Source organism: Mobula hypostoma, chromosome 24, assembly GCF_963921235.1.
Source record: "Mobula hypostoma chromosome 24, sMobHyp1.1, whole genome shotgun sequence".
NCBI classification, from domain to species: domain Eukaryota; kingdom Metazoa; phylum Chordata; class Chondrichthyes; order Myliobatiformes; family Myliobatidae; genus Mobula; species Mobula hypostoma.
The window spans coordinates 44,934,451-44,953,992 of record NC_086120.1 but is presented as its reverse complement, the minus strand read 5'-3'; the positions used below and the strand labels follow the sequence as shown (position 1 = coordinate 44,953,992).

At 44.3% G+C, this 19,542-nt stretch overlaps 1 protein-coding gene across 2 annotated transcripts in view; it reads right to left on the bottom strand.

The window, feature by feature from the left end:
- Positions 1–19,542, bottom strand: part of LOC134337271 (PDZ domain-containing protein GIPC3-like) — a 102,663-nt gene that overhangs the window by 12,291 nt on the left and 70,830 nt on the right. For both annotated transcript variants that reach the window (XM_063032138.1, XM_063032137.1), the window contains exons 6-7: positions 15,742–15,854; positions 13,957–14,038 (exon numbers count right to left, since the gene is read on the bottom strand). In XM_063032138.1, coding sequence (XP_062888208.1) covers positions 13,957–14,038; positions 15,742–15,854 — 195 coding nt within the window. The remainder of the gene's footprint in view (positions 1–13,956; positions 14,039–15,741; positions 15,855–19,542) is intronic.

Sequence of the window (19,542 nt, the reverse complement as noted above, 5' to 3'; positions counted from 1 at the left end):
GATTGTGGAAGAGATGTTGTTGCTAATCTGAACCGACTGGAGTCCGTAAGTGAGGAAATAGAGGAATTGAGGATCCAATTGCACAAGGTGGTTTTGAGACCAAGATCATGAATCTTATTGATTAGTATTAAGTGCCGAGCTGTAGTCAATAAAGAGCATCCTGGTGTATGCATCTTCGCTGTCCAGACGTTCCAGGGTTGAGTGAAGGGCCAATGAACTGTCATCTGCTGTGGATCTATTGTGCCGGTAGGCAAATTGAAGCAGGTTTAAGTCGCTTTCAGGCAGGAAAGCTGAATGCTTTCAGTGGGTTCAACCTCAGGAAGAATGCTCTCACATCAGCCTCAAATGCTGAAATCACAGGGCGATCGGGAGCTGTGGGAGTTTGTGATGGTTCCTTCATGTGTGACAGTCAAAGCAAGCACAGAAAGCATTGAGCTCCTCTGGGAGTGAAGTCCTTTTGCCGTATGTGTCACTTAGTTTTCACTTTGTAAGAGGTAATAGCATTTAAGCTCAGTCACAGCGATCGACTGTATCTTCAGTGATTCAAGTTTAGTCCGGAATTGCCACTTCGCACATGAGATGGCTTTCTGGAGATCATACCTGGCCCTTTTGTATCTTACTTGGTCACCAGACCTGAATGCCACTGACTTGGCCGTCAGCAGATTGCAGATCTCATGGTTCATCCAGGGCTTCCAGTTGAGGAAGACTCTAAATTACTTTAGAGTCTTTATATTACAGTTGGGGACATTGGGGATGTACTTGTCTACAACTGTTTAGATAAAGTCCATAACAACCGTGGTGTATTGGTTCAGATCCTCTGAGGAGTCCCTGAACACAACCCAGTCCACTGACTTGTGCAACCCCATAGCCGCTCCTCTGCCTCTTGCGACAACCTCTTTGTTGTCCTTATCTCTGGAGCCTTGCTCTTTAGTCTCTGACTGTATGCAGGTAGGAGAAGACAGTCAAGTAATCAGATTTTCAACAATATGGTCTAGGCATTGAATGGTAGACATTCCAAATCATAGTATAACAGTGGTCAAGTGTGTTGGGATGCTGGTGCTCAAGTTAGATGTTGATGATAATTGGACAGAAATTTCTTCCAGCAAAGCTGATTGAAGTCCCGACTATGATTTGAAAGGCATCAAGGTAGGCTATTCACATAAAAGTTGCTGGTGAACGCAGCAGGCCAGGCAGCATCTCTAGGAAGAGGGGCCAGGCAGCACCTCTAGGAAGAGGGCTCTTGGAAGGTAGGCTATTTCTTGTTTGGCGATGGCAGCATTCAATATCTCAAATACCTGATTAATGTCGGCTTTTTGTAGTATGTAAACTCTGGTCAAGATCACAGAAGAGAACTCTCTTCATAAGTAGAACAGTCAACACTTAATCCTTAAGATGTTCCAGACTGTATGAACAGATGTGTGACAAGACCACTGCATCTGAGCACCACAAAGTTTTTATCATAGGACACACACCTCCACCTTTTGCCTTCTCCAAGTCAGCAGTTCAGTCCATCCTGTGTATTGAGAAGCCCTCAGGTCTTACTGACATACCTTGTGTGTTTGGAGTGAGCCTCGTCTCCGTGAAACACAGAAGGTAGCAATTCCTCATTTCCCATTGATACAGCAATCTTGCCCTTAGGTCTTCAATCTTGTTCTCCAGCAACTGTACGTTGCTAACAAGATGCTGGGGAGAGGAATTTTCATTCCTTTGTGTCTCATCCTGGCTTGGAGTCCTCCCCCGACCCTCTCTACCGGCCATGACAACGTACCTTCATCTGCTTAATGGTACTGTACCTGCATACTTGAGAATTAAGTCCATTGAGTCCTTCAGAAGATCGTGAAATCACTAGTTCATTAAGATGGTTCAAAAGTACGTTGCTTAGAGGGAAATTTCTTGCTGCAGATTTCAGTGAAAGTAATTCAGAAGTTTTATAGGTAGACTGCAACATATCGCTGTGGTTCAGCGGCACCATTTTGAAGTCAATCTTGAGGCTATGTTCTGTAGTTCTAATCTCACTTACCAGTAGAAATGACTTTCCTGCCTCTTGCTTCTCTATTCTTTTGATATTTTTATATGTTTCTATAAGATTCCCTCTCACTCTTCTCAATTCCAGTGGGTATAGTCCCAGGCAACTCAATCTGTCCACATAGCCTAACCCCCTCACTTGCAGAATCAATCCCGTGAACCTCCTTTGCACGGCCTCCAAAGCCGGTATGTTGTTCCTCAAGTAGGAGACCAGAACTGTGCACAGTACTCCAGGTACAGCCTCACCAGTATCCTGTACAGTTGTAGCTTAACCTCCCTGTTCCTAAATTCAATCCCTCTTGCAATGAAGGCCAACATTCCATTTGCCTTTCAAACCAACCTTTTGTGATTTATACACAAGCACTCCCAAGTTCCTCTGCACAACAGCTTGCTGCAACTCTTTACCATTTCAATAATAATCTGATCTTCTATTTTTTTCTTTCAAAGTGGATGACTTCACTTTTGCCAACATTGTACTCTATCTGCCAAACCCTTCCTCGTGATTTATCAAACCGGAGGGCATAGAGTTAGGGTAAAGGAAAGCAATTTCAAGGAAACATGAGGGTAACCTTTTTCACTAGAGGATGGTGAGCACCTGGACTGAACTGCCAATGGACAGAATTTATCAGGGTCTAGATGACAGCTGGCCACAGAGCGATTTTCTGGAAACCATTTAACCTTGCACCAGTGATGAACCCAAAGAAAGTCACTAACTCAACGCTTCTCCAGCTCTTCAAAGCATCTTTAAGATAACGAGATTTCACTAACTTTGTGGGCCACTGCTAACAACCTCAAATTATCTTCAAATGTTCAGTCATGCTAGAATCACTCCCAGGAAAGGACAGCAGGAATAGAGATTACTAACTCTCCACTCCCTGATCTGCCTACCACCTCACCCCCCCCCATCTGAATTCATCTATTCCCTGCCAGTCTTTGCTCCATGCCTTTCCTTCCCCTTTTTATTCTGGCCATCTCTCCTCTCTCTTTCAGTCCAAAAATAAGAGTATCAAACCTAATGTTGATGGTCCCTTTCCCTCCACAGGTACTGCCTGATTCTCTGAGTTCTTCCAGTACATTATTGCTCTACATTCAACGGTTCATTTAATATTAGAGAATGTATATGGAATACAAACTGAAATTTGTGCTCTTCACAGACACCCACAAAACAAGAAACCCCACAGAATAAATGACAAAAACATCAAAGCCTCCCAAGCCCCCTTCCCCCCACCTTTCACACAAGTGCCTGCAATCTTTTGTGACTCTTTCGTTTTCTCCCTTCCCAGTTCTGAAGGAGTCTCAGTCTTGAAACATTAACTCTGCTTCTCTTTCCACAGATGCTGCCTGGTTTGCTGAGTGTTTCCTGCATTTTCATTTTTTTTCTTACAGAATACCAGTATCAGCGTTTGATTTTATTTTCATTTATTCAAGAGATTCTTATTCCTAACACCAGCCCTGAAGCTGAATGAGCTGGAGAGGAGAGGAAGTGCCTTGTTTCTGTGTGGGGAAACACACAAAACTAGTTCAAGTTCAAGACCGGTGTATTAACCGTTCACATACATATCGCCCAACGGAACAGCGTCCCTCCGGACCAAGGTGCATAACACAGTACATATAACTCACACACATAACACATAAAGCAATATTGAGATCCTCTGTTGGTCAAGGTCGCACATGGATGTTGTGTCATAACTGCCTACTTCTTACACAAGCCTGGGCAGTACGATATGGAGAGCAGGCTGTTGCCCGTGTAGCAGACTCCCCCTCTCCATGCAGCTGAGGAATCCAAAGGAACAGCAGTGACCGGTACAGTGTGGCACAAGTGACATCACAGGAGCTACCGATCAGTGCTGAACTCAACGTCGGACTTTCCACAGGGGTTCCAGCTTCAGATTTTTTTCTCAGAGTTTTCTCAGGGTGTAGCTGCAAGGCACAGAAGGTTTCAGCTCAGAGTTTTCCTTCTCCTAGATGAGCTGCCAGCCATGGCTGACAAGCCCCACACGACTGGTTTAAGGTGCCAGTAACCCACCTCTTTGCCCCTTCTCCTGTCAGTAGAAATGGTTCCGCCGGGCTTAGTAGCTAAGACACACGTGAAGGCCAGGAGCTGGACTTGTTTGTCAGAGGCTATTTAAGAAGCACACCATTGGGAGCATTTAATAGGTAGTGGGAGTTATCCCCACTACCAACCCCCCCCCCCCCAGCTATGACAACCTTAGGAAACCAATATTACCACAAATAAATTAACAAATAATAAGGTGCATTTACAACAGAGGTTAAAAGGTAAGCAGTATGATGCTACTGGTGGTTCATACGTGATCAGTCCTGGGAGGAAGTTCAGACGCTGTTCCTGATTCTCACAGTCCCTGTCCCGATGCTACGGTATCTCCCACCTGATCGTAGGGAATCAAAGAGATTGTTGGATGTATGGGAGGGCTCACTGACAATGAAATGACATTGGAAGGAGGCATCTGATATGTGAATGTCCAATACATAGCTGTACTGGTTCACTGATGCAGGGCACAGGAGACTCACGTGGAACAAATGCATTGTGACTTTTCTCTGAACACCAGCCTGACGCCATCAGAATGCAGCGGGCATTGTTCCTGGGCACACACGAGGAGGCACCCCCCACCTGTCTTCATACATCATAGAGTTCATGTGTGGCGTCTGAAGTGCCAAGTGTGAGTGTAAATCAGCAGCTTGAAACCTCTCAAATCCCAATTAAATTTCTTTTCATGCTGTTGCAAGCAAATTTCTCACTGTGCTGTACGTCATTGTATTTGTGTAGAAGACCTCACCCTCAACTTGACTTGAATCAATATAGCCTGATCTCCAAGAAGACAGCACACCAAGCACAGAAGCAAGGGTCAAAGTCACAGGCATAGTAAATTTATTTTCAAAGTACAAAAATACTACCTTGATATTCATTTTCTTGCAGGTATTTACAGGAAAATAAAGAAATACAATAGAATTTTGAAAAACTATACATAAACATTGACTGACAAGCAACCAATGAGCAAAAGAATATAATTTGTGTCAGTAAAATATATTTAATACTGAAAGCATGATTTGTACAGTCCTTGAAAGTGAGTTTTTAGAGTTGTTCAGAGTTGAGTTGAATGAAGTTAGAGCCCTTTGGTTCAGAACAATGATGGTTGAGGGATACTAACTGTTCCTGATCCTGGTGGTGTCGGTCCTGAGGCTCCTGTACCCCTTTCCTAATGATAGCAGAGAAGAGAGTGTGGTCTGGATGGTGGGGGTCCCTGATGATGGATGCAATTTTCTTCTGGCAGTGCTCCTCGCAGATGTGCTCAATGGTGGGGAGGTCTTGTCCTGTGAAAGGTTTTCTTGCAAAGTTCCCTGTGTCTCTGGTGCCAGGATCCTTGAAAAACCTGAGCCTGACTGTCAGTAATGCCTAGGTAATGGTGTCATTGTTGAGGACACACGGAATCAAAATACGGCTCATTATCACTGCTCTATGTCATGAAATTTGTTGTTTTGTGGCAGCAGTACAGTGCAAGACATAAAAGTTCTGTTAGTCAGGGGTTCCGAACCTTTTTTATGCCATAGACCAATACCATTAAGCAAGGGGTCCTTGGACCCCCAGGTGGGAACCCCTGCTTATAAGTTGCAAAGAAATGAATAGGGCAAAAAAGAAAGGAATGGCAAAGTAGTATTCATGGGCTGTTCAGAAATCTGATGGCAGAGGGGAAGAAACTGTTCCTGAAATGTTGAGTGTGTGTCTTCAAGTTGCTTTATCTTCTCCCCGGTGGTAGTAATGAGAGGTGGACATGTGAGGGTTCTAAATGATGCAGCCTTTTGAAGATGTCCTCGATGGTGGGGAGGTTTGTGCCTGTGATGGAGAAGGCTGAGTCAGCAGCCCTCTAATCTCATTCAATTCTCTACATTGGAGCTTTCATACCAGATGGTGAGGCAACCGGTCAGAATGCACTTCACAGTACATCTGTAGAAATTTGCTAGAGTCTTTAGTGACATAGCAAATCTCCTCAAACTCCTAATGAAATATCACCACTGGTGTGCCTTCTTCATGATCGCATCAATGTGTTGGGCCCAGGATAGATCTTCTGAGATGTTAATGCCCAGGTACTTGAAGCTGCTCACTCTTTGCACCGCTAGTCCCTCGGTGAGAACTGGTGCGTGTTCCCTCGACTTCCCCTTCCTAAAATCTACAATCAATTCCTTGGTCCAGCCGACATTGACTACGAGGCTGTTGTTCCTAGGTTGATTTTCACTCACGTGTACATCAAAACAGAGTGGCGGGGTGGAGATACGTCTCTACCAAAGGAGGTGTAAGGTGCTCCTTCCCTCCGCTAGCCTGCAGGTCACCCTTGGGCAAGGTGTAGCACCTGATTAGCCCCCCGATCAGGGTCACACGAAGCCATGGGAGCAGGTGGCAGATGGTCATCTGAGCAGCTAGTGTATATCTCAAGTCCTGGTTATATGACCACTGGCACCAGGCAGACATACTCTGAAAAGTATTGATAATGTCTGGGGTAAATGTCTTGTAAAGACACTGGCCAGGAGAAGACAATGGCAAACCACTTCTGCAGAAACGTAAACACAAAATACCCTGCAGATGCTGGGGTCAAAGCAACACTCACAACACGCTGGAGGAACTCATCAGGTCGGGCAGCATCCGTGGAAACGATGTCAACGTTTCGGGCCGGAACCCTTCGTCAGGACTGAAGAGGGAAGGGGCAGAGGCCCTATAAAGAAGGTGGTGGGAGGGTGGGAAGGAGAAGGCTGGTAGGTTCCAGGTGAAAAACCAGTAAGGGGAAAGATAAAGGGGTGGGGGAGGGAGGCAGGGAGGTGATAGGCAGGAAAGGTGAAGAAGGAATAGGGGAAAACACAATGGGTAGTAGAAGGAGGCAGAACCATGAGGGAGGTGATAGGCAGCTGGAGGAGGGGGCAGAGTGAAATAGGGATAGAGGAAGGGAGGGGGAGGGAATTACCGGAATTTGGAGAATTTTATGTTCATACCAAGGGGCTGGAGACTACCTAGACGGTATATAAGGTGTTGCTCCTCCAACCTGAGTTTAGCCTCATCATGGCAGTAGAGGAGGCCACGTATGGACATATCCGAATGGGAATGGGAAGCAGAGTTGAAGTGGGTGGCTACCGGGAGATCCTGTCTGTTGTGGCCGACGGAGCATCTCTGTCACTTGGGCAGAAAAATTTGCCAAGAACAATTGTGATCATGGAAAGATCGTGATCACCCATGTCATACGACACAGCACATAACGACGATAGCAACATGAAAACATACACTGAGATATGTCGCTTGTGCTAACAGCCAACACAACCTGAGCAAGTGCTGAGGGCAGCCCACAAGTGTCGCCATGAATTTCGGTGCCAATGTAGCATGTCCAGGATGCTGTGCTGAATAACAACAACAGCAGCAAATCAAGCCCCCTTTCCTCCTTCCCACACACAGGGAAGGCCCTCCACCCCCAAGGCAGGCTTATTTATTTGTACATTAAATTTTGATTCACATTTGTCATTATAAAAATGAGAAGTGCAGTAGGAGGCTGGCCCCAGTGTTTCCCGGCCCTAATTAGGTTTCTCATTAAGTTACAAGATAGATAATGAACACACTAATTTGACACCTGCACTCAACAGCAGGTTAAGTCCTCATTTACAGAATTTAAGTAAACTATACCCGCATTAAATGCTTCAAAATAAAACCTCTGGTTTCTTTTGGCGGGTTCCTGCGTGCGTGCGAGTCTCTGTGTCTGTGTGTGCGTGCGTGTGTGTCTGCGTGTCTGTGATGATGTCTTTTTCATGGCTTATACAAGGCGCGGAGCGAGAGAGAGACTGTGTGGCGTGACACTCCTCACATAGACATTTTCGCAGTATTTTCCCTTTTATTTTACGAAATCGAGTTGCGATCTCAACACTCAACCCGGCACAGATGTAAAGCGTACTTGCGAGTGGACCTGACTAGTTTCGAACCCAGGAACCTCCGCTCCCAGGTCCGGCACCAATGTCGTTGTGCCACCAGCCGGCCCATAAATAAAATCTCTGTTTAACTTCTCCATGGGGACAAACACCTAAGGAACTCCCAGGGCAGTCCTACGTTGAGTTCAACACTGACTGGCAACTCCTGTGATGCTGCTGGTGCCAAACTTCATCCGCTTCTGCCGTCCCTTTGGATTCATCAGCTGCTCGGAGATGGTGACCCTGCCTCATGGGCAGCAGCCCTCCCTATCGCGCTGCCCAGGCTTGCATATCCTGTAGACAGCTGGGACACAACATCAGCCAACGGAGGAACAAACAACTGGCTGGAAATTCAATTGCATTACACCTTTCCTCCTGCACGAAGCGACTGAACGTTATCCTTTTTTATTGCACTGGCATTTCCCTTCACTCCAGATCTTTCACCAGATAATCACAAATGCGAGCATTTGCCCCACTGAAATTTGCATTGTTGAATCTACAACTGTAATTCACAAGGATGATTCCGGGAACAAAAGGGTTAACATATGAGGAGTGTTTGATGGCTCTGGGTCTGTACTCGCTGGAGCTTGGAAGAATGAGAGGGCAGCTGAATGAAACCTATTGAATATTGAAAGGCCTTGATAGAGTGGATGTGGAGTGGATGTTTGCTATAGTGGGGGAGTCTAGAACCAGGGAGCACAGCCTCAGAATAGAGGGACATCCATTTAGAACAGAGATGAAGAGGAATTTCTTCTGCCAGAGAATGGTATCTATGCAATTCATTGCCACACTGGCTATGAAACCAGGTCACTGGGTATACTTAAAGCAGAAGTTGATAGGTTCCTGATTCGTCAGGGTGTCAAAGATTGCGGGGAAAAGCAGGAGAATGGGATTGTTAGGGTTATAAATCAGCCATGATTGAATGTCTGAGTAGACTCGATGGGTCGAATGACCTAATTCTGCTCCTATGTCCTATGGTCTTATGGCAATTTTCTTTAGGACAATACGTCCTAAAGCCATCTGGACAGGCATTTACCCAGTACAGTACAGAAGTCTTAGGCACCCTTGCTGAGATTCTGCACAGTGCTCTAGATCCACTGTTTAATCTGAGGATTAAATCATTTGGCATTCCAGATCCACTCAGATGAATGCTACCAGTACTGTGTTACGGACATTCACCCTCACGTAGAGGCCACAAAGACGCACAGTAACCAGCAGCTGCCTCTGCCTCATCCATGCTTCCGTCTCATGCTGGCTGCTACGTCACCCGCAGCTAAATGCTGGGCAAAGAGCTCGCCGACAGTCAAAACACAACACAGTCAGTTGTAAACTGCCCAGTCCTGTGTGCCTGATGTTAGCAGACTTTCCCTTAAATGGCAAGTAAAGCACTGAAATTGTGTGATCTGTTCCTGGTTGGTAGCAGACAGCTATAGATTTCATCCTAAACCAAGAGAAAAGACATGCAAAGTCTGAAAATTAATGGCCAGAAGCTCTTATCTGACATTGGACAAACATTAGATAATCTAATTTGAATAGAACACAGAAAAAGGAAAAATTACTGCAGATCCTGCAGATAGGCTCAGTGAAATTTGGAATAAATTGTGATGGTGTGATGTAGGCATGATCAATCCAGTTTCTTGGGCAATGTGTTGAATTCCATTGTTGAGTATTTAATATTTGAGTAATATTTGAATAATTATACATATACATATATAGAGAAAGTGAGCAAGAGAGAGAGAGAGAGAGAGGTTAATTAAGCATTCCTGTTTGTTTAAATAATTAATTGTTAATTATATGTAAAATACATTAATTGCATACGTCATCAAACTTCCACATAACACGTGCATCTTGCTTAAAGTAAATTCAAAGTTGCACTTGTATTTTCAGACTCCTGTGTCTTTCTTTGAATTAGTTTAATGTTTTGAAGTTACAAAACGTAACCCCCATGGAATTTGAGTTTAATGTAAAACATACACTCAGTGGCCACTTTATTAGGTACCCCTGTACACGGGCTCGTTAATGCAAATATCTAAGCAGCCAATCATGTGGCAGTAACTCAATGCATTAAAGCATGCAGACATGGTCAAGAGGTTCAGTTGTTTTTCAGACCAAACATCACAATAATGAAGAAATGTGATCTAAGTGACTTTGAATGAGGAATGATTGTTGGTGTCAGATGGGGTGGTTTGAGTATGTCAGAAACTGCTGATCTCCTGGGATTTTCACGCACAACGGTCTCTAGAGTTTACAGAGAATGGTGCGAGAAACAAAAAACATCCAGTGAGTGGCAGTTCTGTGAGCGAAAATGCTTTGTTATTAAGAGAGGTCAGAGGAGAATAGCCAGACTGGTTCAAGCTGACAGGAAGCTGAGAGTAAAGCAAGTACAGCAGCTTCCTGGAGAAGCTGGAGCTGGAACGGAACGCACTCAAGATCACCCAAGACGCTACGTGGGAGTCTTATCGAGGTAGTCGTGTCTAAGGTCTGTTGGATTAGGGTATAGAAATGGTATTTTTGTAGTATCTGAAGGTTAACTTGCAGTTTGAGTTGGTAGGAAGGTAAATGCAATGTTAGCATCAATCTTGAGAGGTCTAGAATATTGAAGCAAGGAAGTACTGCTGAGACTTTGTAAGGCATTGGCCGGACCACATTTCAAGATTCAAGATTATATAACATAATTTCTTCTACTCAATTGTAAAGGAGAACAAAATAATTGTTACTCTGGATCCAACACAGCACAAAAAAACACAATAAGATAAGGAACACAATAATAATAAAGCAGAATAAATATAAATACACAAGATAGCTTATGTCCATAGGTTGACTGTATGTCCACAAAGTGAAGCTGGGCTGCTGATAAGGTGTTTGATGGGAGATAATAAAGTAGTGGTGGAGTACTGGGAGCAGTTTTGAGCCCCATACCTAAGAAAGGGCTTGCTGCCAATGGAGAGAGTCAGGAGGCAGTGCCTGGGTTATGACAGGGTTTCGTTCCTGAGAATTGGAACGGCTTTTATGTCGGAAATGAGCAGACACATCAGTGATGGGAGAGCGAGCGGGCACGGGGAGTGTGGCCTCATCGCCTCTGTCAGTGGGCAAGTGTGCCTGTTAGGGCTCCCAGTTTTGCTCAGCTCCACCCAGCCACTCAGCTCGAGGTTGGTGGGGCGCGGCAAGAGTGGGAGAGAAGACATTTGCAACTGCCCCGTTCCCATTCAGCAGAAGAGGCCTGCAGCTAACAGATCCATCACTAGTTCTGTGCTGATGAAGGGTCTCAGTCTGAAACATTCCTCTCCATAGATGCTGCCTGGCCTGCTGAGTTCTTCCAGTGTTTTGTGTGTGTTTGGATTTTCAGCATTTCCAGAAAATTTTGTGTTTAAAGTCCACCTGTATCCATCCCACAAGTCTCCTAAACACTCGTTTGTATGTACAGAGTGTCCGTAATCCAGGAAGGGCTTGTAACCATTTACAACCATGTAGTAGTTTGTCTTTATTTTTATCTTTCTGTTACTTTTCCACCTCCAAGAAGACTACAACCTTGTCATAGGGTTTGGAGTCTTGCCTGTCTCAATGACCCCGAGAGCTATGTTGACTGGAGTCAGGGCTTTGTACTTCGGTGCTTGGTAGGGTCACCCATGCCAAACAGGTCAAAGGCTAGAGGCCAGACTAAGAGTGGTCCACCAGTCCTCCATGTTCGGGGGTTCAGCTCAGGGCTAACAACCCTGACTGGTCAAACAAAATGGTTACGGAAACAGCAATGAAGAGCCCTTCTGTATCTGTGTGCGACTGAGGACTCAATAGAGAACTGAGGACTGGGGCACAATAGAGAAGATGGCCGATGGCAGACAGAGATGGTGGACTTTCACTGCTGCCCGAAATGTCTGCAGTGTAGCAGGCAGTAAGTCTACTTTCCCACGAACAATGAGGGGTAGGCAGACATTACGCAGAAATGAAGTACGAAATGTACAATTTCTAATAAGGCTTGTATAACTAGTGAAGGAATTTCTGAGTCATTTTGAGAAAAATGAACACAGAGAGAGCAAAGTTCTCAGGGGTTAAGGTCTGTCTATTTTGTAGGAATAGGAATCATAAATCCCTTCCCAGAATCTGATAAATTATCTTTGGGATGGGCAGTAATATGATATTCCCAGCTTTTTCTGGCCTAGAAATTCTTGCAATGAATCAGAATCAGGTTTATTATCACTGGCATTTGACGTGAAATTTGTTAACTTAGCAGCAGCTGCAATACATAATCTAGCACAGAGAGAGAAAAATATAAATAAAATAAAACATAATAAATAAACAAGTAAATCAATTACATATATTGGGTAGATTTAAAAGAATGTGCAAAAACAGAAATGCTGTATATTTTAAAAAGTGAGGTAGTGCCCAAAGCTTCAATGTCCATTTAGAAATCGGATGGCAGAGGGGAAGAAGCTGTTCCTGAATCACTGAGTGTGTGCCTTCAGGCTTCTGTATCTCCTGCCTGATGGTAACAGTGAGAAAAGGGCATGCCCTGGGTGCTGGAGGTCCTTAATAATGGACGTTGCCTTTCTCAGACACCGTTCCCTAAAGATGTCCTGGGTACTTTGTAGGCTAGTGCCCAAGATGGAGCTGACCAGATTTATAACCATCTGCAGCTTCTTTTGGTCCTGTGCAGTAGCCCCTCCATACCAGACAGTGATGCAGCCTGTCAGAATGCTCTCCATGGTACGACTATAGAAGTTTTTGAGTGTACTTGTTGACATGCCAAATCTCTTCAAACTCATAATAAAGTATAGCCGCTGTCTTGCCTTCTTTATAACTACATCGATATGTTGGGACTAGATAAGATCTTCAGAGACCTTGGCACCCAAAAACTTGAAACTGCTCATTCTCTCCACTTCTGATCCCTCTATGAGGATTGGTATGTTTTCCTTCGTCTTACCCTTCCTGGTCCGCAATCAGCTCTTTTGTCTTACTGACATTGAGTGCCAGGTTGTTGCTGCGACACCACTCCACTAATTGGCATATCTCACTCCTGTACGCCCTCTTGTCACCACCTGAGATTCTACCAACAATGGTTGTATCGTCAGCAAATTTATAGATGGCATTTGACCTATGCCTAGCCACACCGTCATGTGCATGTCAAAAAAAAATACATATTTTGTGCTCATTTAGAAACAATTCCCATGCACTTTGTGTGCTTTCATCTGTCTGTTTACAAGGGAACATAGTTTTTCAAAGAAACGTTTCTTCCCATCCTTCAACCAACACACATCAAAGTTGCTGGTGAACGCAGCAGGCCAGGCAGCATCTGTAGGAAGAGGTACAGTCGACGTTTCATCGAACTTTGATGTGCGTTGCTTGAATTTCCAGCATCTGCAGAATTCCTGTTGTTTGCGTCTTCCCATCCTTCGTTAGGTTTCTGAACGATCTGTGAACCCATAAACATCACCCCTTGTTTCCATTTTTCCTGTACAATTTATTTATCAGTGTGCATTCATTCCAGTAAGCAGGTCAATGACTCAATAAATCTGATTTATAGAGTCACTTTTCTGTAGTCGAATGATCTTTGAAGGATATCAGACCGCACAAACTAATAGAGAGCGGTCTAAGTGCATTAACATAACTACACTTGTTTGGATTGGATTTGACGTGAATGACATCGAAGGGAGAACTGAGAAGACTGACATGAGAGCAGTGTTTAATCACACATTCCCTCCCCTGCTTGTAAGGAGTCTGTATGTTCTCCCCATGACCATATGGGTTTCCTAGTACATTCTTCCCATGACCACATAGATTTCCTCTGGGTGCTTTGGTTTTCTCCGTAGTCCAAGGTCGTACCAGTTGATAGGTTAATTAGACATTGTAAATTGTCCTGTGATTAGGTTAGGATTAAATTGGGGGATTGCCGGGTGAAGGGCCATATCGCAATAAATAAATCATTATACAAACTTTCTCATGTAGAAAACTGCAACAAAACTCGTCAGATGCAAGTCTCACCTAACTCTACATCTCTGATGCCCATGTAACTCTCCAATAGATCGTCCACTTTCTTGGTTGCTCTTTCTTCAAATTCTGTTGGCTATAAAAGTGAAAAAAAGAAAAAAATATATAATCCTTTTAAAATCACAAAATATGTTCGGAGTCGTGTAGCAGCAAGCCATCTGCTGGAGGAGCCCTGCAGATCAGGCAGCATCTATGGGTGTAAAGGTCATCCTTAAATAAAGCATGAGGAAATGTTCAAAATTTAAAGTTTCAAAGTAAGTTTATTACCAAGGGATGTATATGTCATGATATACTATATTGAGATTCATTTTCTTGCAGACATTTACAAGAAAATAAAGAAATATGATAGAATTTGTGATAGTCTCTACATAAGCACAGACTGACCAACAAACAATATACAAAAGAAGGCAATCATGTAAATAACAAAAATATGTAAATTAAAAGTACTGAGAACATGGGTTGTAAAGTCCTTGAAAGTGAGTCTTTTGGCTTGTAGAGTCAGTTCAGTGTTGAGGTGAGAGAAGCTCTCCCCACTGGTTCAGGAGCCTGATGATTGTGGGCTAATAACTGTTCCTGATCCTGGTGGTGTGGCACTTAAAGCTGCTGTACCTCCGTCCCGATGGCAGCAGTGAGTAAATGAGAGTACGAAGGAGAACCTGAAGAGGTTGTGGGAGGATGACCATAAAACATAGGAGCAGAATTAGGCCATTCAGCACATGTCTGCTACACCACTCTGTCATGGCTGATTTATTATCCCTCTCAAAACAATTTTCCACCTTCTCCTTTAAACCTTTGATGCCCTTACTAATCAAGAGCCTATCTTTGGATCTCCACTTTAAATATATCCAATGACTTGGCCTCCACAACCATCTGTGGCAAAGAATTTGACACATTCACCACCTTCTGGCTAAATATATTCCACCTTATCTCTGTTCTAAAGCTACGTCCTTCTATTTTGAGGCTGTGCTCTCTGGTCCTAGACTCCACCATTATAGGAAACATCCTTTCTACATCCACGCTATCTAGGCCTTTTAATATTTTGTGGACATGTGATTGAGCGACAACACGGTGGCTGGAATATAATTGGTAAAAAATTGAAGGCAAAAGATGAAGGTAAGAGTAAAGCAGGGCATTGGTAGATTAGTTTGTTTTGATGTTGTTGTCTCACATCCAGATATAACAAGCAATTAGGAAGGAAAATGATACACTCAGTTGCCACTTTATTCGGTATACCTGCTCATTAATGCAAATAACTTATCAGCCAATCATGTGGCAGCAACTCAATGCATAAAAGCATGCAGACATGGTCAAGAGGTTCAGTTGTTGTACAGACCCAACATCAGAATGGGGAAGAAATGTGATCCAAGTGACTTAGACCATAGAATGATTGTTGGTGCCAGATGGTGTGGTTCAAATATCTCAGAAACTGCTGCTCTACTGGGATTTTCACACACGAGTTTCTAGAGTTTCTAGAGAAGGGTGGGAAAAACAAAAAGAAATCCAGTCAGTGGCAGTGAGAGAGGTCAGAGGAGAATGGCCAGACTGGTTCAAGCTGACAGGAAGGCGACCGTAACTCAGATAACCACATGTTACACCAGTGTTGTGCAGAAGAGCATCTCTGAATGCACATGTCAAACCTTGAGGTGGTTGGGCTACAGCAGAAGACCACAAGGTGTACCTAATAAAGTGGCCACTGAGTGTAGGTCTCAGTGACATTTCATCCACGTATCTCCACTTCCGATTAGTGCATGAAGATTTGAGGACTATATTATCACTTACAGCCTCTTCCACAGTTGCAGAGCCTTTCGACCTTAAACGCAAGGTTTCCCGTCCACTTCCGACTTTTCCTTCACCTGCGGACTTGCCACATTTTGTCCTTCGAGCGATCATATCTGCAAAGTTCAGAGAAAGAAAAGTTATTGCAAAAACAAATCAGAGAAAAAGCAGTGGTAATGGTTCAGTACCAAGTCCTGATTATATCGTTTATCAGCTGTCAGAACTGTGGAAGATATAGCATAAAGAAAGATATCCAACCCTGGGTATCTCTGTGCAGTCAACAGAAAGCAAAATGAGTGGCTAATGCGTCCACTTTACACTGTCAAATTAAAACCATAAGACATAGGAGCAGAAGTAGGCTCTTCAACCCATCAAGTCTTCTCCACCATTCTATCATGGCTGATTTATTTTCCCTCTCAACCCCATTCTCCTACCTTCTCCCTGTAACCTTTGACGCCCTTACTAATTAAGAATCTATCACCCTCTGCTTCAATTATACACAATGACTTGGCCTCCACAGCATTCTGTGGCAAAGAATTCCACAGATTCATCACCCTCTGGCTAAAGAAATTCCTCATCATCCCTGTTCTAAAAGGACATCCTTGTATTCTGACTCTGTACCCTCTGGTCCTACACTCCCCCACTATTTCAAACATCCTCTCCACGTCCATTCTGTCTAAGTTTTTCAATAAATTCAATAGGTTTCAATAACAACCACCCCCATTCTTCTAAACTCCAGCAAGTACAAGCCCAGAGCCATCAAATGCTCCTCATACGTTAACCTTTTCATTCCCGGGATCATTTTTGTAAACTTCCCCGGATCCCCCTCCAAAGCCAGCACATCCTTTCTTAGATAAGGGGCCCAAAACGGCTCACAATTCTCCAAGTGTGGGCTGACCAATGCCTGGTAAAGCCTTGACCTTACATCCTTGCTCTTATATTCTAGTTCTCTTGAAATTAATTAAATGAAAAGTACCTCCAAGGAACTTGTATCGTGAGATACAAGAAACCAGAGAAAGAGCAATGGGTTTATGGGTGAACAAGAGATTGGAGAAATAGCACTGAGGATAGAAGCAGGGAGGGCATGTTGCAGTTGTACAAGATTTTGCAGAGACCGGATCTGGAGCATTATGTTCAGTTTTGGTCTCTCTGCTGCAGGAAAGAGCCATCAAGTGCAGAAAAGATTTACAAGGACATGGCTGGGCCTTGACGGACTGGGCTATAAGAAGAAGTTGGGCCGGCTTGGAGTTCTACAGTTTAGGTTTCTTACTGAAGATGTCATTAAGTTGGGCAGAATGCAGAAAACCTCCAAGAGGACTACAACTTTAGAGGCTTAAGTACTTCAATGACCTGGAGAGCTAGGTTAGCTGGAGCCAGGGCTTTGTGTTTGACTCTCGGTAGGGTCACCCACACCAAACAGGTCAAAGGGCAGAGGCCAGACTAGGAGTGATCCACCAGTCCTTTAGGTGCAGAGGGTTCAGCTCAGGGCTAACCACCCTGACTGGTCAGACAAAATTGTTACAGAAACAGAAGTGAAGAATCTTTCTACATCTGAATGGCCAAAGACAGGCGGATGGAGGGCCCTCATTGCTGCCTATACACCTGCAGGCACAATGGCCAGTAAGTACGTGCAGATATTATTTACAAGGATGTTGCCAGAACATGAGGGACTGCGTTGTAAGGAGATGTTGGGCAATCTAAGAGCATAGCACACTGATGGGAGGCCTGATGAAAGGATATAAAACCATAAGAGCCAGAGATAGTCAATGTACGCTGTCTTTTTCCCTGAAATCAACAACTAGAAGGCACAGGTTCAAGGTGAGAGGTGAAAGATTTAATAGTGAGGGGTGACCTCTTCACACAGAATGAGTTGTGGAATGAGTTGCTGGAAGAAGAGGTTGAGGCAAGTACAATAACAAAATTGAAAAGATCTTTGTACAGCTATATGGATGGGAAAGGGTTAGAGGGATAGAGGGATATGAGTCATGAGGTCCAGATGCAGGGTTTCTTGAAATGTCGACAATTCTGTTCCTCCCGCCCAATCTTTGCCAGCTCATCTTCTCCATCCATTGGCTGTCCTTCTGAACCAAAATCTCCCACCAACCCAGCCATTCTGAATTCCCGTTACCCAAAGTTCAAAGTTCAGAGACAAGTTATTATCAAAGTACATATACAACGCTGAAGTACATTTTCTTTCAGGCACACTCAATCAATCCAATAAGCGTAAAAGAATCAATGAAAGACCAACTGGGTGTACAACCAGCGTGCAAAAGATCATCAACTGTGCAAAAAACAAAAAGAAAAAAAAAAGAAATAGTAATTAATAAATAAATAGGTAGATAGATAGATGGATAGATAGGTAAATAAATAAATATCGGGAAGTTGAGATGAAGACTCCTTGAAGGTGAGTCCATAGGTTGTGGGAACAGTTCAGTGATGGGGTGAGTGAAGTTGAGTGAAGTTGGTTTAAGTGCCTGATAATTGAGAGGTAATAACAGGACTTGAAGCTCCTGTATCTCCTTCCTGATGGCAGCAGTGAGAAGAGAGCACAACCTGGGTGGTGGGGGTCCCTGATGAGGGATGCTACTTTCCTGCGACAACACTCCGTGTTGATGTGCTCAATGGCGGGGAGGGCTTTACTCATGATGGACTAGGCCATATCCACTAATTTCTGTAGGATATCCCATTTCGCAGTGCCCATCCTTGCGTTCCCTCCTAACTCACTCTACTACACATGCTAGTTGATCCCTCCTTCCCCCACTTTCTCCCATGGTCCCCTCTCCTCTCCTATCAGAATTCTTCTTCTTCAGCCCTTTACCTTTTCCACCTATCACCATCTGGCTTCTTACTTCATTTATTTCATTTTATTTAGAGATGCCGCGTGGAGTAGGCCTTCCGGCCCTTCGAGCTTCACCGGCCCAGAAACCCCCAACAACCCCAATTTAACCCTAACATAATTTCGGGACTATTTACAATAACCAATTAATCTATCCAATACGTCTTTGGACTGTGGGAGGAAACCAGGGCCCCCAGGGAAAACCCAGCAATCCACAGACAGGACATACAGATCTCCATACAGAGGCCGCCAGAACTGAACTCTGAACTCTGAACTCTGACGCCCTGCGCTGTAGAAGCATCGCAATAAGCGCTTTGCTACCATCCCCCGCACCCCCCCCACTTCCCACCCACTCACCCACCTTCCCTTCACCTGCCAGCTTGTACTTCTTCCCCTCCCCCAACTTCTTATTCTGGCTTCTTCCCCCTTCCTTCCCAGTCCTGATGGAGAGTCTCAGCCCTTACTGTTGACCACCTATTCCCCACCGACGCTGCCTGACCTGCTGAGTTCCTCCAGCATTATATATGCATTGCTCTGGATTTCCAAAATCTGCAGAATCTCTTGTGTTTCTGAAGAAAGTATCTAAGATTTGTGAAGTAAGGGCAGATGAGGAGACAAAATACACCTCATATTCCGTCTGGGTAGCCTCCAACCTGATGGTATGAACATCGATTTTTCTAACTTGCAGTAATTTCTCCCATACCCCCTCCTCTTTTCCCATTCCCCACTCTGGCGACCCTCTCATTCCTTCTCATCTTCTCACCTGCCCATTAACTTTCTTTGTTTCCCCTCCTCCTTCCCTTTCTCCAATGGTCCACTGTCCTCTCCTATCAGATTCACTCTTCTTGAACCTTTTATCTCTTCCACCTATCATCTCCCAATTTCTTACTTCATCTCCTTCCCCTCGACCTGGTCCCACCTATCGCCAGCCAATGTGTTCTCCTTCCCCATCCCCCATATCCTTACTT